Raw genomic sequence first — 22,712 nt, 5'->3', positions numbered from 1 at the left:
ACAGTTTCAGGTCATCAGGTGCCTTGTGTCATGCTTTGTTTTTTTCTGTTGAAGTTACAGCTTTATCTGAATGCTTTTAAGGAACCCTTGAAACTTTAAAGTTTCTGCCAATGGGCCAGACATTTCAACACAAGGGTTAAAAGCAATAACAAATTAATGGCTTCCTCAGAACTTAAGTCTGATTAACTAGTCAAACCTATGTGTTTGATTACCTTTTCAGCCTGCATTGCTCCCCTCCTGCCTTCTGGTTCTGAATCTCCTCCTCTTATTGGAAAAAATCAGAAAATAAATATTCAGTCTTTATGAACTGGCATGGCTGGGCAGATGAGTCCCTGGATATGGGTTAGGGTTAAAAGACTGAAATTTCTGCCTGGTGTTGTCTAGCATTTGGGGATAGAAACTGGTAAGAAGACGTTGTCTATGTAATTATAGATTTTGGAATTGTTACAACAATAGCTAGGTTAGAATTCTTACTCCAAATCAATAACTTTGTCTTGGATTTTATATGTTCAGAGACAGGCTTCCATATTTTCTGATTTTCTACAAACAGGACTTGTAGAAAGCTGATCGCACATACAGATCTGCATAGAGAAGTAATTAGTACACTTTTGCCCAATGTTCAGTGTGAAAATTTCTATTTATTTCATAAAATTCATATACCTCTTGATTTTTTTTAAAAAAAACCTCTCAAAGCAGTTTAAAAAACCTTAAAGCAGTACAGCCTTCTTCAGTGATCTTCTTACTAAACTTGGGACTGGGTGAGGTGGAATCGCTTTTACAGTTAGTTACCAGATAAAATTTTATTCAGAATTTGCATTCCATATATATTATTAATTCTTATTTCTGTCCTCTAGTTCTTATAGTTTTGATGGATCGAATGGGAGATGCCAAAGATCAAGTTCGAGATCAAGCACAAAATCTTGCATTGAAATTAATGGACCAAGCAGCTCAGCCAATGGTATGATATTTCCAGAAATTTGTACAGTACTCCAGATCTATTTATGTTCTGTAAAATGCTCCCTTATGATAGGGTAAGGTAAAGGTAAAGGTACCCCTGTCCGTACGGGCCAGTCGTGTCCAACTCTGGGGTTGTGTGCCCATCTCACTTAAGAGGCCGGGAGCCAGCGCTGTCTGAAGACACTTCCGGGTCACGTGGCCAGCGTGACAAGCTGCATCTGGCGAGCCAGCGCAGCACACGGAAACGCCGTTTACCTTCCCGCCAGTAAGCGGTCCCTATTTATCTACTTACACCCAGGGGTGCTTTCGAACTGCTAGGTTGGCAGGCGCTGGGACTGAACAACGGGAGCGCACCCCGCCGCGGTGATTCGAACCACCGACCTGACGATCGGCAAGTCCTAGGCGCTGAGGTTTTACCCACAGTGCCACCCGCGTCCCTTATGATAGGGTAACCTGTGACAAAGAAGGGGAAAATTCCTCTACCTTTTTATACTTGTGCAGCTGTATCCAGTGTTAGAAACTGAGATATGAAAGCTAGGAGCTAAATAACGCCTTAAACCTAGGTTATGGGAGCAACAATGGAATGTCTAGGCACACTTTTTTATAGCAATAATACAATGCTGAAAATGAATGAACTGTAGCTAAAATCTTATATTCATTTTTCATATAGTCTAGTCCTCATCTGAAGACTGCAAAAAACAAAGCCATGCTTCCCCTGCCCGCCCCCCTAATATTCTTAAGATATTCTTAATATTCTTAAAATATGGCTGGAAGTGGGGAGGCAGAAAAAGGTCCTCCTTTCCTTCCACTCTGCAGTTTTAATCTGAAATCTTAGGCACAGTACTGCGCCCAGAGCTCAGAAACAGCTCTCACTAATGAATTTCCTTGTCGCAAAACTCACCTAGAACAATGGGAGTTTCAAACTCTGGCTGTATCTACTAAAATCTTTCTTTCACACAAATGCCAAAGGTACAAGAATCCTTCTCTCCTTTGAATGTCTTCATCTTGCATTAAGATAATGATGATGCAATTACGCATCTTTGGTTACACGTTAGCCTGAGCATATGTAACTTGAAAACAGGCCAGTATGCCAATTGGGAGGGGCAACCCACCCATCAACCACCTGACGTCATGTGTCAGGTAATTCAAGTTCAGCATGGAGCACTGTTCTAAGGCGGTGCATATCGTGCAACATTTTGTATTATGTTCAGACATGGAGGCAGAACCCACATGTCAAACCAGGCCTGCCAAAATGTTTAACATTCCCCCTCCCCCCAAAAAAATCCTCTCTATCACAGAACTAGGAGTGGTTTCTCTCCTCTAAGCTCTGTGATGGGGTGAAAAATTGCAGTACTGGACTGGACTTGTTGGAGACCTTTGGGTGGGAATGAGTGTATGGATGTTGTATTCTGAATGCATGTCTGTCAGTGTGGGTGGGAGCGAGGGGGAGCAGCAGCCATGATGATACCCACTTCCACTTTGGCCATGACCTTCAATAGAAGGACCCCTTGGGGGGCTGGTCAACAGCAAATTTGTTCCTTGGGCTGAAGAGGATTAGCCACCCCTGTTACAATGGTGCTCAATAACTTGGGCTTCTTAGTAGATTACGTTTTTCACGACAGGGTTTCTGTTACTTTGCATGATATCCTAGCTTTCGTATTTCTTAATTTCCTCAGTGTAAAATCGAGGCACACTTTTTCTCCTCTAACCATGCTGCTTTTTTGGCGTAGATGACTTGTTTGTGTGTGTCTTACAGACTTCCCTTTGTTTAGGCTCCATTTTGTCACTTCTGTTTTTCCTGTAGCAGTACAAGCTGCAGCAATCAGTTTCAAGTTCCATTTCTTATTTCCCTCCCCACTGACATTCTTGTCTTGCTCACCCCCCCCCCCCCAAGCACTGCAGGACTGAGAATCTAGTTATACCCTAAAGGCATAGCAATCTGCATGACAATGCCATGGAGAGTTGTAAAGGGCAACATAAATTGTATAGTATTCTAGTGTATGATTATTTCATGTTCAACTTGCTGGACATTTTATTTTTTATGGTTTTCTCTATATAGCACTAATTTTCTGAGAACATGCTTGAAATGTTATAAGGAAAATGCTGTTTACTGATGGACTTGCAATTGCTGTAGCTAATTTTGTTTATAATAAGCAAAATTTTGCTGGATTGTCCTTGTGTGCATTTTTGAAAATGTTTTTGAATATCTATCTATCTATCTATCATCTATCTATCTATCTATCTGTTCTGTGATCCCTTCCAAAAAATAGTATTTGATTGTAACGTAAAATACTATTCTTTTCCTTGTTGCCAAGTGTTGTGCTTGCATAAATTCCAGCTGGGCTTGTGCCAGGCCAATGCTTCTGAGGAATGACCAGCCTTTAAATTAAACATCTAATGCCTGCTAAATGCTGGCAGGGGGTTCTTGCAATCAACCTACTACCTTCAACATAACACTGTTGAAACACTGAATTTTTAGATGGTATTTTTTTGTGAATTAATGCAGAAATGTGAAAAATGGTTCAGCACTGCTTTTAGCTGCTTAAATCATTGCAGAAAATATATTCAGTATTGTCTAGTTCAGGTATCTTAAACCTTTTAAGACCCAAGACCCACTTTTAACCCAGGCATCCATTTGGGACCCATTTCTTAAATAAATTTGCATGGTGGTAGTGCTCCTGTTGAGACCCACTTCAGATCAAGCCAGGACCCACTAATGGGTCCTGACCCCCCAGTTGAAGACCAGTGGTCTAGCTTACCCTAATATTTTCCTCCAAGTCTTTTAAAGGCAAAAACAATGTATAATTTAATGCATTGTAGTCTATATATACATGCGACATTGTCTGTTTTGCTCATTCTACAGCATGACTTGAATACTGGGAGGGTCTAAATCATAAAATGCTGCAGTCTGGGAAATGTGCTCTTGCTCACTGTGCAGCAGTTGCTAGGCAACCTTTTTCTCCTGAATGCCTGCTGAACGACTGAGATTATAATGGCAGCATTGCAGCTGAAGGGAATTGCAGTTGGAATCTGTTTGCTTTGAAATATCGTTGCAAATCTAGTCTTGTAAGTCTGAAGTATACAGCGTTGGCAGTTGCGATACAGCAGAGCTCCTGGGAGGCTGAGAATTATAAAGATAAAAGCAAGAAAAGGAATTAATAAGGGCAAGTGAAACATGGGAAGAAGAACATGCATGGAAGCAAGTGAGTGTAGCCCAAGAAATTCATAATAGATGAAAGATACGGAAATCATCACAGAAGCTCACTGAAGAACAGAAACAGCACTGGAATTGGAGGGCAAATAGAACTAGAAGTATAAGTGTGCAAAATAAATACTTTAAAAATACATTAATGCAATTTTTTAAATAAAAAAATTAAATGTAAAAGAAATTCAGTTGTAAATATCTGGATGAGGGAGGGACATATTAAAGTCACAGTGGGAATATATTTTTAAGCAGGGAAAGGTTAATATGAGAGACGCATCGATTTAGATATTTCAGTTGTTATTCTTATTTTGTCTCCAGTTTCTGAAAACTAATTGATTAAATGCTGTTTTATACCAGTATTAATATAATGGGAGTAGGTGTAAAAGAGCCTGATCTGAACTTTTTGTCCCAAAACAATAAATGTAATAATTTTGGTTGTGTTAATTTAAAATTTACATTTGTGTCATGGAGTATGCAATTTCACTCAATAACCTAATCTACCTTTTATTTTTAATAGTTTGTCTGGGAACGTCTTGTTGCTGGCTTTAAACACAAGAACTATCGTTCACGAGAAGGAGTGTGTCTGTGTCTTATTGCAACATTAAACACGTATGTATTTTATTTTTATTGAAGTTAGCTTTAGAAATAAATGTTCATCCCTTTCCTATGGTGCATGTTCTTTTTCTAGGGATTAGTCCTTTTTAAAAAGACCCTTAAAATGAAAAGCAATGATCAGACTCTTAATTTGCTTTCAACTTTCCCTCTTGAGTTCATCTAAACTGTCCTTAGACTGTAAGAATAGTTGGAGCTGTCTTCTGGTAGTGTTGGCTGATATTTTGTGCATGAGGTGAGAAATGACGTTTGCTCTGATTTTTTTCCTCCCCTAGCTTTGGTGCACAATCATTAATTCTCAACAAACTGGTACCACACTTATGCATCTTGTCTGGAGACTCCAATAGCCAGGTAGGATTGTAATCTTTCAACAACAACAAAATTATTTTGATTTTCTACTGTCTGTGTTTTCTTACTACATGAGTTTGTCAATAATGGGAGGATTGTAGGAGATTGTTGGTGAATCTAAAAGATCTAGAATTTACCTAGAAATTTAGACTAAGAAGCAGAACTTCTTTTCATTTACCACATGAAACTAGAGGAGGTGTCTTCAACAAACTTACCACTGTTGTGGAACAATGAGGCAATTTTTTAAATGGAACTCTTGGCTTAAGAAATATATGTTTGGCTTTTTCCTATGTATTCAAAGGTTTAAGTGGTCTTGTATAGAATTCCAGAAATATGTCTTTTTCTAAATAAATGTAAGGCATTCTTCAGAATAGATGATGAGTTATTTACTTTACCAAATTCTTTCTGTCCTGCATCCCTTCCTGTTAGTCATAGGTTGCAAGATAAGAGAGTTGTTAAGTTTTTCTAGCTTCCCTAAGAATAAATATATGCATAATTAAAATTCTAGAGGCATGGCTGGAGGGTGGGAGGGGAGGACCATACAAGAAGAAATGGCTTCAGGGTTGAGGTTGTTTTGTTTTTTTATCAAACAGAAATGAACATGGTAGCTAACAGGCTGCAATAGTATGTTCTAGAGAAATTAAGCATAAGAAATGCATTGTAGAATACCTTACAGTGAATAAGTTGATATTTTCCCCCTCCCACTGCAGTAGACATGCTTGTGGTAAGAAAGCAGACTGTGTATGGAACAATATTGTTTAGAGCAGTACAGAGTAGCAGAGAAGCTTAACTTTTATAAAGATGTCTGAGTTTGACATGCATATTGCAACAGTTTACTCTTTCTGCAGCCTCAGACTAGACAGTCAATGTGTTTGAAAAAGACCTAGCAATTATGCACCTGGCTCCTTAAACTTGCAGTCTTGCTTAAACCCTTTCGCTTCATTTTATTCAGAATTATTGACGGGTAAGCAAAATATTGATGAGCAAAAACTAGAATATTAGGCATTAAGCGTAGTGTGCTAATTGTCATACCTTTAAAAATTCTTGATATGTTCTAATACTTGCTCTGTATGCTCGCAGGTGAGAGATGCTGCAATATTGGCGATTGTGGAGATTTATAGGCATGTAGGAGAGAAAGTAAGAGTTGATCTTAACAAAAGGGGACTTCCCTCTGCAAGGTGAGTTAGCTATGATGGCTACTACAAATACCTATCTTGCTCTGATTATATGCATAAACTTATCTAACATTTGCTAGCTTTTGAGGTCAAATGTATATATACTTTTGTTCAGTGGTGCACACTGTAGCACCTTTTGCTCAAAACAGGAAACAGTAGACACTGAAGCAAACAAAATAAAAATAAAAACTTTGTCACAATTTACCATTGTTTCTAGAGTACATTGTATGAACAAACCAGAATTGTGCTGTTCGCTGCTTGTGATTGAATAATGTGCCAAAAGACTGCATAAACAACCTCTTAGTTATTTGCTGCCCAGTTAAAATGTAAACGTCTCAAATTGCAAGAAACCTAGCAAATATGGGAAGTTTTCTTGGTATAGCTTAGAAATAATAATCAAATAAGCAGTGGGAAAGGTAAACTGTTAGAATAGTCTAAATTGTATTAATCTAACACTATTTAGTGCCTTGCTCACATATACTGGCGGTTGTTTTTTTTTTTAGTTTAAGAAAGGCAAGTCAGATGAGACATGACAGAAGCATATGAAATTGTGCCTGGCGTGGGTATAGTGAAGTTTTTCTTCCTCTCTAATAGAACTTGGTGCCAATTCCAAACAGACAACAGAAAGTACTTCTTAACAGAACACATAGTTAATTTGTGGAATTTGCTCCCACCAGAGGTGGTAACGGCCACTAGCTTTGGTCACTTGAAAGGAAGATTAGATAATTTCGTGGAGCATAGACATCTAAACTTGCCAACAGTATGGCACCACTATGGGAACCCCCAGCTATGGCTTTGAAAACTGGCAAAAAGCATGCTCAGGGTATCTGTCTCACACCACTGAGATATCCCTGGCTAGGGGAAATGTTTATGGAACAAAATATGTGATGACCTGTGGCTGTAGCCAAAACATTTCTCAGTGGGGGGGAAAACTTCATTTGATTCTCTTAGGTTGCCCCTTCCTAAACTGAGAATATGGAATATTCACCAGGAAGCCAGTTCAGTACATTGCATCCTCCTCTCCCCTTAATCCGTATGTGCTATCACCGGGGATGCCAGGATTTCCTGGACTTGGTGCACTATGTGGATTGGAGGGACTCAGGTGGCACTGTGGTCTAAACCACTGAGCATCTTGGGTTTGCTGATTAGAAGGTCAGCAGTTCAAATTCGCAGGATAATATGAGCTCCTGTTTCTCTGTCCCAGCTTCTGCCAACCCAGCAGTTCAAAAGCACACCAGTGCAAGTAGTTAAATAGGTACTGCTACGACGGGAAGGTAAACGGTGTTTCTGTGCTCTTTGGCTTCTTTCATTCTGTTCCATTGCGCCAGAAATGGTTTAGTCATGCTGGCCACATAACCCAGAAAGTTGTCTGTGGACAAACTCTGGCTCCCTTGGCCTGAAAGCGAGATGAGCGGCTCATCCCATAATCACTTGTGACTGGACTTAAATGTCCAGGGGTCCTTTACCTTTTACCTTTTTATGTTGGTTGGGTGCTTTGCGTCCCCCCCCCCCCCATCACAATCTATAGACAAATGCTGCTTATATACACTTATTAACTTAGTTATCTCACAGGGCTGTTGCAAACATAAAAGGGGGAGGAGAACATGCATATTTGAGCTCCTAGGTACAAAAGCAAGATACAGATATTTGCCACATAGCTATGTGCTATGTGGCAAATATCTGTATCTTATATCTTATATCTGTATCTTAATATATTCCCATGGGAGATAGTGGCGGTCTCCAACATAAATGGTTTTAAAAGAGGATTGGGCAGGATACATGAGGATAAGGCTACTAGCCACAACTGATGTATTGTGCCTCCATGGTTGGAGGCAATTTGCTTCTGAATCCTAGTTGCTTGAAACCATAGGAGAGGAACGTGCTATTGTGTTGAGTTCTTATTTGCAGACTTCTCATAGGGTTCTGGTTGGCTGCTGTGACAATAGGATACATTTTAATGCATTTATTTCAGGTTGCTTTAGCTTAAGATATTTACTTTATGAAGGAGAGGAACCTGCGGTTGTTGCTTAGTGGCAGCTTCCAACTTTGACAGTTGGCCATGCTGATGGGAGTTGGCATCCAACATTTGGAAGGCCTCGAGTTCCCAATCCCTGGATTAACTGTAATTTAAAGAGGACTTTCAGAAATCTTTTTCTGTTTCAAAGATTAGATCCATGTCTTATCTGATCCAGAAAGGCAGCATTTTCTGCCACAGTAATGCAGCAGCATTCAGGTGGGGGATACAGCATGTGTGGGTCTTCTCCTGATTGGAATAGAGCTTTGAAGTCATGGAGGTGTGGAGATGGGAAATGGGGGGGGGCAGAGACTCGGAAGAGATCTGAAATGGAAGAACTGGAAATTTGGAGAGTAAAAATAAGATGTATACTTTCCCACTCAAAATAAGCAAGATGTGTTTTTAAACAGGTTTGCCTTTCTAGACCTGGGCTGACATATGAACCCATTAGGTCAACCTCGGCTCTCCACATGTTTTTGAGACTACAATTCCCAGCATCCCTGACCACTGGTCCTGCTAGCTAGGTATCATGGGAGTTGTGGGCCAAAAACATCTGGAGGGCTGAGCTTGCGGAAGCCTGCATTAAACTAACCTTTGTGTTTGCATGCTGTATTAAACAAAAGAACACACAGAGGTAGAAGCATCACTATTTTACAGTGCTGCAGGTTTTGGTAGATTATTATGCAAGATGCCTGAATTCATCCTCTCAGTAGCAAAACAGAAAAGGATTCCATTCCCACACAGTCATTGGATCTTAATAAGTTTTTTCTTCCTGCTTAAATTCTTAGAAATCCTTCATTCCTGTTGCAAATTATAATAAACTTCCATGTATGCTCCTTCAGCTATCACTTCAACATAAAAGGAAGCCTTCTGAATCTGATGAAAGGCCTATGCATCCTATTTCCCACAGTGGCCAACTATGAAAAGTTGCAAGCCAGATATGAGAGCATTAGCCGTATTCTTCTATTGCTCCTCACACCAGTTAGAACAGCCAAACAACAAAACTGTTACCATAGTAATTAAAGTATAATGTAGTAGTTGAAACAAATTGTAGTGTAATTGTCTTGACATATATTTGTACTATGTATAGTAAAAAGTAATACTCTATTCCTTGAGAGGTAGTGATATCCATAAAATCATGGATGTGCCTGATAAATTGTATCTTAGTAAGTTGTCTGATTGGATGGCATTGCAGTACATTAATCTAAAACTACGTAAATTACAATAACCTAGTAGTCAACATTTTGTTAGTTTTACAGGTTGCTGTCAAATACAATTTGACATTTAGAGGAGAAGTGTGTGCGTAGAACTCAGCTGTGGTGGCATTTGGTGAAACTCAAAATGATAAGTGTGCATATTAGATTAATGTTAGCTTTTTCCTAGTAATTTGTTAAAAGCAAAGGGGAAAGCAAGGCAGCCACCTCAAAACTGAATTTGAATTAAATGGTGAAACCGCAAGATTATTCTGGCCAGTTGTATAGCATTTATAGGGATTTTTAAAAAAGAAACACCATTGGTGTCAGTAGCCTCTTTGCATGTTTGTTGTGTAAATATCTGGATATAGCCATGTGTATTTCATGTTGATTTCAAAATAATGCACTGGAATTCAATACTTTTGCAAGACTTCTGTACACTTTGAACAGGATGTGAATTCTCAAGTTGTCTTGAACACCTAAGTCTCAAGACAACTTGAGAATTCACATCCTGTTCAAAGTGTACAGAAGTCTTGCAAAAGTATTGAATTCCAGTGCCTAGAATTTTGTTCTGTTGCTATGGGACATGCAGAGCAAATGGAAAGGGGAGAATGACTCTTCTGAAGAATTGTACAATCCCACTTGTGAAGGTTCTGTTCCTACACAAAGAGGCTCTGGAAACATTCTTAAAAGACCTGATACTCTGCTTCCTACTAGTTTCAGAACCTGAAATTTAGATCTATTGGCTTGGGAAGAACTATTGCCTAGTCTCCAATATTTCTTCCTTGTGGAGCTAGTGGTAACTGGACAACTAACTCCAGGCAGTGTTGAATATTTGGATCATTTCTAATCCGGCTTCATATCTAGCTTGGGAACATGGGAACAGAAACAGCATTGGTCACCTTGGTAGATGATTTATGACGAGAGTGTAACACCGTTTGTTTTGCTGGACCTTTCTGTGGGTTTTGATACCATAAAATACAGCATGCTAGACTTGTTTAAGTTGGGCCTAGGGGGGTGGCTCTGGTTTTTCCTGGAAAATGTGGGTGCTAGAAGACTTCTGTTGTTCAATGGCCTGTGGAATTCAACAGAAGTGTATTCTATTCTCTATGCTGTTCAGCATGTACATTAACTACTGGGGTAAGCCATCCCAGAGGTTCAAACATGTCATCAATATGCAGATGTAACTTCTCCATGTGTCTTTTCCATCTGCTGGTCTTAGGGAGGCTGTTGAACTTTGAATTTGTGCCTTGAGACGGCACAAGTTGAAGATTAATGCAAGCGTTGTGTATGGGGAAAGAGACTCCCCTGTAAGTAGTTCTGGATAGGGTTACACTTCCCCCTGAAGAATAACTAGGAGTGCAACTAGGAGTGATGCTGGACTCAGCACCAAATGGGAACGTTTAGATGGTAGTAACAGCTAAGGGTTCTTTTTATCATCTTCAACTTGTTCCTCTGTTTTGACTCTACCTGGAGGAGCGTGCCTTGGTTATCCATGGTTATCCATGCATTTGTAGCATCCAGGCTGAACTACTGTAATGTTCTATTCATAGTGTTGCCTTTAAATTTTGGAAGTGCGTCTTTCAGAAACTTGAACTGGTAGAAATGCAACCGTCCAGCTACTGGTAGTGGAGAGGCATTTGGAGCATATTACACCAAATTATACCAGTTTTCCTGGTTAGTGATATGTTTCCAGAGATGTGGTAAATGGTTTATAACTAGGTTGCTTTCCCTGCACCCAGGTCAACCTGCCAGTCCAATCCTTGAAGATGTTTCTCAGAGGCCCTGCTTATGTACCCACCTGTGGATGCAATTGGGCTGGTGGCAACACAGAACAGGGTCTTCTTCGCAGTGGCCCCACAGTAGTAGAATTCAGTCCCACATGAGATCAAGCAAGCCCTATCTCTCAATACTCCAGATGGACTTTGAAGGTCCACCTTTTCATTACAGCCTTCAGTGGTTCATTATAAATTGTGTTGTACAAATTGTGTTATGGTCTGGTTTTGTATGTTTAAGTTGCCTTGGGCTGGTTTGGTGCTGGATTTTAGCAGTAATGTGAGAGAGATGTGTTAAAACATAATTTATTTGTGCTTTGATGTATATTTTATAATAGTGCTCTGTGTAGAGTGTCTCATGAAAAGCAGGTTCTGAATCAGTTACAGAAAGATAGAGAAATTGGCTAGTCAAATAACAGATGAGTTCCACGCATTCAGACACCACCTAAAGATCCAACAATTAATGAAATCTTCACTCAGAAAACTAACACAGGGACAGAAAACTTCCCTTTCAGTGGTAAGATTTCACAAAGCAAAGACTATGGTTTGGGGTTTATGCCCCATTCTATTTTAAAGGTAAAGGGACCCCTGACCATTATGTCCAGTCGCGGACGACTCTGGGGTTGCGGCACTCATCTCATTTTACTGGCCGGTGTACAGCTTCTGGGTCATGTGGCCAGCATGACTAAGCCGCTTCTGGCGAACCAGAGCAGCGCATGGAAACACCGTTTACCTTCCCGCCGGAGCGGTACCTATTCATCTACTTGCACTTTTTGGTGTGCTTTCAAAATGCTAGGTTGGCAGGAGCAGGGGCTGAGCAATGGGAGCTCACCCCGTTGCGGGGATTCAAACTGCCGACCTTCTGATTGGCAAGCCATAGGCTCTGTGGTTTAGACCACAACACCACTATGATTAACTGTTTAGATAGACTTGACATCATTAAACATTGAAATCTCCTTTAGATAATTGTTTCAAAAGGAAACATCATACCACATAAAGTACTTTCTTTCCAACCATTCCTAAGATACGAGCCCCTTAGGTGAGAACATTCTACTGCTTGATACGATCTTTAATTCACCCATTGTATTCTCATATTTTTGCGCCCTTCCACATAGATGCATAGGACTCCATTACTTGGGACCAGCAATAGCTCTCTCTTCAGCTATGCAACAAAATTCAGTAACACACCCCTTCAAATTTCTGCCTCACATGGTTCCACCTCGAGAAGGTAGACTCCTTCCTCTCCAAGAGGGTATCACAGCATTCCTTTCCATTTTCAGACTAACACTCTAGAACTGGCACAGGGAACCTTTGAACCTCCAGACGTTGCAAACCCATTCTTTCTAGAGCTGATGTGGGCTGTAGTTCAGCAACATTTGAAGGGCCAGAGAGCCCTCATTCCTGCTCTAGAACTTTTGTAGAGTTGATCCACAGAAATGCAAAAAAACAACAACACCCTATGTGTGTGACAGCACAAAGAACATTGGTTACAGGTAAACAACTCATCTTTAAATAGACACACAAAGTGCCCTTGAATGGAAGATAGGCTTCTCAATTGCCCCAACAGTGCTCTGGTCATTTGAGTTTTAAAAATAAGAACAAAAACCACATTGCCCCCCAACTTTTTTGCTATAAGTACTTCCCCAAGGTTTGAAGCACCTGCTCTTGCAAGACTCTCTATGTGGTCAGAAAACTGACTTCTTGAAAATGTAAATGCTTTCCTTTCTCCTTTTTTGAGGAATTTTCAAGAAGCAGTAATGTTGAACACTTACCAATCGCATGTTTGTTACTCTTGCTGGTTTTGTTTTATTTTGTTTTGTTTTTGAAGTTAATCATTGCTTTGAGAGATTCAAACTGAAATGAGGGTTTCAAGGAATGCAAGCACTGTAGCCATAGAAGTCTGGCTATTTCCAGTAGGGTTGTGACCAGTTCACTCAATAATTATATTTCCAAGCGAACTGATTTCAGCTATAATACTTTGATGTGGTGCCACTTAACTACTGATACACAGTGAGTATCATTTGCACCATATTTTTGAGCATTCCTTTGTACATTTTGAAATTTAAAGATTTATAATAGGACTTGCAGAGGATGTGTAACTCTGAAAGTTGGGTTATGGATCTTAAATAATAAAACAGGGTAATGGATTATGGGCTACGTAAAAAGAATTAGCAAATCTAACATCTGGAGGATTAGAAAGCTCTAGGAACAGCAAGCACCAGGAAACCAGCCAACATTAGTTGCTGAAAATAGGACACAGAGGCTAAAATGGCTTGGATATGTAGAAGAATGAGACAAACTAGCAGGAGAAAAAGAATATTGGACAGAACCAAAGGGAAAATAACTCTAACAGAAACCAAGAAATAGATGGGTGAACTTAAATAGATGTGAGTATGTTTTGCAGTTAATTGTGAAGAGAGATTCCGAAGAGAGAAAGAGGTTGTGTGCCTGACCGATGCATGTTGACTGCAAAACTGCATTTAAATATGGTTTCTCTTCCTGCTTTAGTCTTAATAAAATACACACTAGAACATGACTCAAACATAACATTGTGAATTGTGATCACCAGCTTAGCTTGATTATTTGTATTTGTGACATTATTGGGTTTTCTAGAAACTGGGACTTGAGTCCTAGAAAAAATCAGGATTGGTTAAAATTGTAATTTAAAATGTTTGATTTGAAAAAGGAATGATATGTGTGTTTTTATTTATATATATTTATTCATATTCTTAGGTTACAAACAATATTTATGAAATTTGATGAAGTGAAAAACGGTGGCAATATGATTTCAAGCAACTTCAGTGGTGAGTATCCAATAGTGTATGTTGACATGGATATATAAAAAGTTGAATTTAGACTATTTTAAGCTGCTTGACATGTATGAGTTGTCTTTAGCATTTCTGCAACTAAGGTTAGGCTTAGTTAAATATGGTATTAATGTTTGTTTTATAGCATCTAACTAGTTAGTACTATGCAATTTTGAGAAGAAAGTATTGGCACTGTTTAACATGCGCGCCTCAGAACTGTTAAAGCAGTATGGGAAGCAAATGTGACCTAGGTCTGGGTTTAGGAAACCGTATTGGAAAACAGTTGTCTGTCCCTGTTTGCTCTCAGCCTCTGGCTTCTTTTGAGAGTTGTTAGATTTTGTTGTCTTTGTTGGTCTCTTGTTACTTATTTGTTTATTACAGATTGATCAGTTTGTCTAAGAATATACAATATGCATTTCTTTATGAGTTTTTCATCGTTTACTTAGTGTAGAATCCCAACTGGTGCCCTTGATTTAATGGAAGGGCTTTTGTTTCAACACACATCTTCTCTGTCTGAAGAAGAGAGGCAATTTTTGTGATTTCCCTCTTTTCCGCACTATCTGAAAATTGGCGGCTTCCAGAACAGCATGGATGGTGCTGTCAATTGCTGAGTATGGAAGGGCAAATTGGCCACAGTCACCTCTTGGTTAGCAGAGGCATCCGCTAGATCAAAAGGTCACCTGGGAGCGCAATGGGTGCAGTTGGATTCCTGTCTGTGGTGTGCAGATTTGGCATGTTGAACATTCATTTTCATTCTAGCGTTTCACTTGTGGATTGAGAGACTTTTCATTTGCTTTCAGTATTTATATTGCAGTCATTCATGTGCGAGATGTATTCCTACTGCTTATTGCTTGTGTTTCCAACCCTTCCAGTAAAGATATACTTCTTTAGCTATTTTTGATTGCATTACCATACACTGTTCACTTAAATCAGGACTGGTGAGCCCATGGCCCTCTGGATATTGTTGAGCTAAGATTCCCATTATCTCTGGCAATTGGCCATGCTAGCTGGGGATGATAGATTTGGAGATCAGCAGCATCTAGAGGGCCACAAGTTCCATATCCCCGAATTAAGACTTTGCCTCTAAGAAATTATTCTTACTTCACACCCTGTTGAGAATATCTGCATGAGATTCAGTGATGGCTTCTTTGAACAGGGATTTTTACATTCCTAGCACACCCCGTTCATAAAATCTCCCCTTTTATCTTCTGCGAGCAAGCTTCTCTGCCGTTATTCCAATTATGTATGTAAACCATTCTTACAAACAAATATTTTTGCAGATAAGGTTAAAGTTTTTATTTTGACTCCCGACTGCCTTCAGTCTGTGGGTATCATTCTAATAATGTTTTTTCTATGGTGGCTAAACCATAGCCTTATGGCTTGGGGAAGCGCAGTTACTGTTGTGGTTTCTTTTCTTTTTCTCTTCATCTTACATAACCACACAGTAGGTACAAAATGGCATTTCAGTTGCAAGTCTACGCAGGTATCTAACCTATAAAAATACCTTCAATATCTAGATCTCTATGTTGCGTGGCATTTGTGCTGCATAACACTTCTGATGTGGCTGTCAGCTACTCCCAGGTCTTAAGACTGCTATCAGCTGTCTCTCTCATGTGGCATTGCAAACAAGAGGTGTGCTAAGCTTCCCCTATTTATTAGCAAATGAGCAACCATTTCCATGGAAACAGATATTGCAGTCAGCAGCAGAGCCCATTGAATTCCTTTTCTGGGAGGCTGAGTTCTGTAAATGCTGTTTCTTCTGCAGGATTTAAGAGGATCCCTACATTATATTTTAAATGGCTGAAGTTTTCAGCGTTTGTACCTTTTTCACAATAGCAAGAAACACCAGAGCGCTCTGAATGGGTTTTGCAGTCATCCAAATGCAACAGCTTATCTGTTCTCAGAATGGCCCATTTTATAAATGGAGGGGGAAGGCACACATGAAACTTTCTTTGCCAGAGACTTGAAACATAAGGTTAAAGTGGTGTTTAGGATTGCATCACTTCAAACATGTGCATTTGAACCACATATATTTCTTACTTGTTTGGGTCTCATACATTTTTCATTGCTCAACATCTTTTCTCCATTTGAGATGGTTACCATGCAAATGTCACGGGGGGGGGGGGGGGGCGGCGACTCACAGTTTGTAAATTATGTTACTTCATTACAGTCATTACACTATGAATAATATACACAAATACAAATTTCCAAATAGTAATCGGGGAACCAAGGTCGTTGTTTGGGATTAATACTTTTACTGGTTCTAGATATTACACTCCTTTTAGCTGTAAATGTGTTCAACCTTATTTACACAGTAGGAAACTAATTGCAGTTGAGTGCTTTAAAACATTGCAAGTCAAAAATAGATTTCGGAGGGTCTTTCATCCAGCATGTTCTTTTGCACTTTCCTGTTTTGAATTTTTTATCCAAAAAAAAAAAAAAAAAAACAACCCGACAACAAACCCCCTAAAAACTAAAAGCTGGGTTTATTCAGGGCTCGCCCTCCCAGGTCAGGTGGGAAAGACCTGCGAAACAGGGAGCAGGTCTTCCAGGACTCACAGTACTCTAGAAGTCCATCCAGTTAGCTTTGTGGCTAAGCAGGGATTTAAATATGAGTCTCTGTGGTCCTAGTCCAATACTCTAACCACGATGACACACTATTCAAATTCCAGCAGTCTGTCTCTACCGTTCATCGTTAAACGATCTATAGCCCTTTCCAGTTTAAAGGGGGAGAACAGAAACATTTCTGTGTGTGAATATTTGGTTTAAAAATTCATTTCAGTAAAACCGTTTGCTGTTGCAAGGATTTCCTTGCAACAGCAAACGGTTTCACTGAAATGAATTTGCTAATCTATACTTTACCATATTGCTTTGTCAGTTTTAAAAATTCCTTTTGAGAAGTGCTTGCCTTGACTCTTGTGTGTGGCTCAGACATGAAGTACACTGTCTTTTTGCCTGGGATAATGTGGCTAGCTTGGGTTTTGTCACTGTCTTTACCAGGAGCAATCTTCATTAAGTGGCACGTCTTTCTTTGAATAGAAAAGCCTTTGAAGGTCTGCCTTTGACGTGATTTGTTTACAGCAACCAGTGATGGCTGAACACAATGAGAGATTGAGAAGGCAGCAAAAAAATAAAGGCCAAAGAAGAATATGACACATCTTCTGTTCATAGCTATGCAAATCAGATAATCATTTCGTCATGTGCTCATTGCTGATTACACATGAATCCTTAGGGAATGGAAGCAGGAAATGATTACTGGACGCATGCCTTGTGTTTTGATGACTGCATTAAAAGTCCCTGTCAAATAACCTTCATTGCATGTGAGCAATACCTTTAAAGAAAAAGGCAGACGGCTAGGGAAGGATTTTTTCTTCTTCCTGTACCGGCAAGTGTGTTATTAGGTTTAAGCAGGAGAGAGGCTGGTTATAATGGATGGAAGGAGCTTCCTGCAAGAAGCAGGACCTTTATTTTGAAGTGGTGTAGCAGCTGTTGCTGGTTGCAGTAGAGAACTGCAGATCTGACTGGGTCACACAGTGCTCTGTCGTCTGCACTGGGTTGAGAGTGGCGCAGGCACTTATAGTCACTCAGATTGAAGTTGTATCCTTGGAAAAAGCTCCTGGTAGCATTGCAACTGTGTAATGGCTGTTGGGGATGGTGAGTACAGCCTTGTTTTTGTTGTCAATTCGACTTAGCTTGTGTGCGTTTGAATGTTGAAACAACCTTGCTATGTTAAGCCCATATTTGTGTTACACCAAGATTCATTTACTGTATAGCTTTTAGAGATCTGAAATTTAAATTTGCTTTAAGCAACAATAGAATTGTCTGCCAGCCCTATATCCAATGGTTTTATGTGTCTGTGAGGAGGACATGCCCTCTCTGTATCAGCAGTGAGAAAGTGCATATACTTTGCTGTACAAAGTCATTATTTGAAGAAAATGCAGGGTTATGTTTCTTAAACCTTTGTCTGTATTAAAGATACTTAAGTCTTAGCATCTATCAGATTGATGTCATACATGAGCTTGCCATTGCTACCATCCTTGAACAATCTGCCTAGAAGATTGAAGAGCCATAATGCTAATTTTTTGTTTTGTTTTGTTTCAGAATTGTGTATTTGTAATTTTTTACTTTTTAAAGATGGCATTGTAACTAATCATACTAGGGTTCTTCTGCATGTTTTCTTTTGGAGATACTTTATGATTTGCACAAATGCTCCTAAAATAACACCTTACAGGGTTATTTGACCTTTATAGAACTTGATAATATATGGGGCAGCAAATTAATGTCTGGGGCACTGACTTTGTCTTGGAGTCTATATTTAGTAATAGCAGCTCAGATAATTTATTCAAGGTATATCTTTCAGCAGGAGTTAGCAAACTGAAAGAAAGCTAAAAAGAAAGATGTAATTACTTATAGATAATAGCCATACACATCTAGGTGTAAAATAAGGCATTCTTCTACAGTGGATTCCTTTGATGTCTGTGTTCTAATCCATTGGAAATTAGACAATAGCTTAGACTGAGTATTTTGTAGTCCTTAAGATGTTTGCATAATCCTGTACCATTGATATGTGTAGTTAGACAAACTTTGGAAATGGTTAGCTTTAAAAGTTTTAAGTGCCACTTCTTCATAAATTCAAATATGTCTGTATAATTGAAATTGTCTAAAAATGAGATTTTTCAACATGTCTAAAATTCTGTTAGATTCCCCCCCCCCCAACATATCTACTCACCTTTTTTTATCACTAGCAGAAGTACTAAAAAATAGCATTGTTCTGAAAGTCAACTGACACTGGTATAGAGAAGCTTTGCATAAAATGTCAGATCCAATTAGGATTGTGTAGGATGATCTAGCAGCTTTTTCTTGCTTAAATCCACCATTCACCACATCTAGGGGATATTCACTCTTGATAACAAAGTTGAACAATGTCATGAGAAAGAAAATACGATCAAAAATAATACTGTATGTTGTAGATAATCTAGTCTGTAGATGATTTAGTTACCTGGATATATTGACTTGGTTGCAAAGAGACAAAAGCAAAGTTTCACTCAGGCAACAGGATTTTTCTGTCTCCTCAGTGCCATCAGGTATGACCCCAAGCTATTTCTGCTTTTTGAGGGACCCTCTGGAAAGGCATGAGATGTGCAAAGGGCTGCAGCTAGTGGGAGAACTCTGGAGACCTCCATGCACAAGCCAAAGTGTTCCACTTGCAGGCTATTTGGATCCCTTTCAAAATGTGACTTTTAGAATTTCTACTTTTGCTAGCAGAATGAATGAAGACTTGCGTCTGACTGAACCTTACCTTAAGCATACCAATAATTCAGATATATGGGAAATTGTTTCTGTTCTTAACAGTTTTTCTGTTTAAAAGCACTGAATTTGAACCTTAATTTTCCATTATGAGAGGTGGAAGCATAGGTGATTCTACAGAAGGAACTCTGAAGCTTTTCTTTGAAATTTGTTCCATCAAATTATTTTGGAAGGTTCCAGAGCAATGCATTTCTTTTTCTGCTTGAAAATGTACGAGTGTTTGTTAGAAATATTCAGATACCTTCAAATCATATTACGTTGGTGCTGTGTGAAGCTGGCAGACAACAGTTCTGGGCAGTAGACTTTTTGTATGTAAGGTGCTCCCTGAAGAGGATAAAGTTATATCCCTTGTTAACCAGATTAAGGCTCTCAGTCTGTATCTAACATAATTGCTGCGTACTACTATCATGTAGGCCCAAGATCATACTATTTTAATTCAATGATTTTTCAGTGTGTTGCTATTTGTTAAAAGTAAGTACGTTAATAAGATTCTTCCTTGGCTTTTGCCAGTATAATGTCAAACTTGAAAGACTATTTTAAAAAGTACATTCAATCCAGATTTGTTGAGAAGGCTTAGACAAGTTAATTCCTGATGAAGAAAATTTTAAATGAAGTTATTCATTATAAAACAGGCACATGTTGTGTTTAATGGTAATAAATGCAAGTGCATTTAACGGAGGGGGGAAATCCATTTTGTACGAACAACAAATTGAATGAATGAATGAATGAAGAAACTTTATTACAGTCACAGACCAGCATAAGAGAAACATAAGAATAAAATAACAGTTAGGATTTAAACAGGTAATTGTTAAGGAAAATAAGAACAAAGAAACAAGCATAGGATAAAACATGTGAATAGAGTACGAGATTAAACACAGATAATTGATGAATAAGAACTGATAATTAAAACAGGTAAGGACTAAAAGACACGCAGTTAAAACAACCATAAGGGTGGAGCTTGGGGGAATAACGGTCTTGCAATATGGGCCTTCAGTTTAGGACTGGTTTGCAGCACAAAACATCCTTCCACGAATATCCATCATGGAAGTGCAAAATCTAGCAACTGAGTATGTAACATCTGGGTTTTCATCCTGGAGTAGTAGGGAGATGTTGAGTTGTTCTGTGCGTCCTGGGAATTTGTGCAGGATAGGCAGGATAAACCTGGCTCGTATGTCTACATAGTACTGGCAATGGGAAAAGGCATGTTCCGTTGTTTCCTGCTGCCCAGAACCACATGGGCATTTTCCTCTCCTCGTATGGCGTCTTCCTATAACGGCCTTTCTGAATGGCTATGGGGAGGGTCTGACAATAGGCCAGAGTGAAAGCCCTTCGCTGTTTTAAGATTTCAAGGTTGGTTATATATGGCATTTGGGAGTTGAGGTATCTACTGGTTTCACTGATTAGAAATTTTGGGGACCTGGCTAGGTCTGCTTGATGTTCTGTGTCTTCTTCACGCTGTTTAATGTTTTTTTTTAGCTTGTTCATACCCCATGTCAAGTAAAATCTGTGGGTTGAAGCCTAGAGTAGTTATTATATTTTTCACTGCTCGTTTCCATGTCAATTTGAAATTGTCCTTAATAGTCAGGGGAGCAAAGCCACTCAGGTAGAAAGATAGTCTCAACCAGTAATTTAGAGTATAACTTAAAGTTCAACTCAAATTTGTTGAACTTGTATTGCAGACAAAAGAGTTCCATTTAAAACTGAATTTATAGACTTTTAGGCATTTAATCATAGAATACATGAAGCTGTCCGCACCGTTGTTGTCAATTGAAATATTCTAAAATTAGTTTCCATGTTTTTGGTTGGATTACTTTCCCTAATTTGCATAATATCTACATTTTAATAGTCTTCTGGACTGAGACAACTTAAAACACTTTAAAAATGGTAAAACAGGTGTGGTTAAGAAAGCTATACACAAAAGGGGCAGACGCTTGAGAGTCCATGTTTGTTGATCATCATTTTGAGCAGAGGTTGCCAACCTTTTTGGAACAGTAGGCATATTCTGAATTTTGAGAATGTGCTGTGGTCGCCAGGCACAGGATGACCGTCATGAGGGGTGTGACATAACTTAGACTTAAAGAGTACAGTTGTTGCTGTTCCCAGATGCTGCTCCCCCCCTGTGTGCCACACAAACTTGGGTCTCTCTCCAGGTGCATCTCTCTCAATCACACATGCACAGTGCACAGTTGAGCACACACACACACACATTCAGAAAAGCTCTCCACGGGTGGAGGAAGATCTTGCCATTCCCCTCCAAAATAAGAGGGAACGGCGCAGTGTGACGCCGGAAATGTGGCCAGCATGACTAAGCTACTTCTGGCGAACCAGAGCAGCACACGGAAACGCTGTTTACCTTCCCGCTGGAGTGGTACCTATTTATCTACTTGCACTTCATGCTTTCAAACTGCTAGGTTGGCAGGAGTAGGGACTGAGCAACGGGAGCTCACCCCGTCACAGGGATTTGAACCTCCGACCTTCTGATCAGCAAGTCCTAGGCTCTGTGGTTCACCCCACAGTGCCATCCGTGTCCCTTCTATACACACACAAAAAGCTTACCACCACCACCACCACCACCAACAACAACAACAACAACAACAACAACACAGTACTTTCTGGCAATCATCAATCTTGCAGTCAGATCGCTCAGTCAGTAGAGCATGAGACTCTTAATCTCAGGGTTGTGAGTTCAATTGCCACATTGGGTGAAAGATTCCTGCACTGCAGGGGGTTGGACTAGATCGGGGTTGTCAACGTGCAGCCCTTGGGCCAGATGCGGCCCACAAAGACAGTTTTACCGGCCCACAAGTCACCCTCGAACCGAGCCACCCACTTGACGAGTCCCCCGCGCACTGTGACTCGCTGAGCGGCACTGGAAATTATGTCTGCACATGTCCGCGGCGCTGGGAATCGCTTCTGCGCATGCCCAGACGCTATTCCCAGCGCCGCGGACATGTGCAGACATAATTTCCAGTGCCGCTCAGCGAGTCACAGTGCCATGGATCACATCCACCAAGTTTAGCCACCCCCATTTTAAGGAACACATCTAAGGAAAAAAAACAGCGGGCATGCTTTTTCACAAACTACCCAGCTTCATAAAATGACATCTGGAAATCTTGAGTGACAAATCACCACCTTGCAGCGACCTTATTGATTCATCAGCCATTGCCTCTAAAACTATGTTTTATTGCATTTCAGCCTTGTATTAAAGCACGAGTCTGTTAGCCACAAGTGTTGAGGAACTATACATCCGCATATGTACTGTATGTGTGTGGGTGCTCTATCCCTCCTCCATACTCAGCTTAGAAGCCAAGTGGGCTAA

The 22,712-nt window shown here is 39.8% G+C and overlaps 1 protein-coding gene across 50 annotated transcripts in view; it reads left to right on the top strand.

Annotated features, from left to right (window-relative positions):
* CLASP2 (cytoplasmic linker associated protein 2) overlaps positions 1-22,712 on the top strand; it is a 122,599-nt gene that overhangs the window by 11,437 nt on the left and 88,450 nt on the right. For 49 of the 50 annotated variants that reach the window (XM_083705516.1, XM_083705505.1, XM_083705512.1 and 46 more), the window contains exons 3-7: positions 855-958; positions 4,680-4,771; positions 5,050-5,125; positions 6,203-6,300; positions 14,013-14,083. In XM_083705516.1, coding sequence (XP_083561642.1) covers positions 855-958; positions 4,680-4,771; positions 5,050-5,125; positions 6,203-6,300; positions 14,013-14,083 — 441 coding nt within the window. Of the gene's footprint in view, positions 1-854; positions 959-3,910; positions 4,024-4,679; positions 4,772-5,049; positions 5,126-6,202; positions 6,301-14,012; positions 14,084-22,712 lie in introns of those variants that run through there. The other variant, XM_083705521.1, reaches the window with a different exon arrangement.

The sequence above is a fragment of the Podarcis gaigeae genome, assembly GCF_964106915.1.
Source record: "Podarcis gaigeae genome assembly, chromosome: 12".
Lineage (NCBI taxonomy): Eukaryota > Metazoa > Chordata > Lepidosauria > Squamata > Lacertidae > Podarcis > Podarcis gaigeae.
Note: the sequence above shows the minus strand (reverse complement) of the source record. Positions and strands in the feature narration are given on the sequence as shown.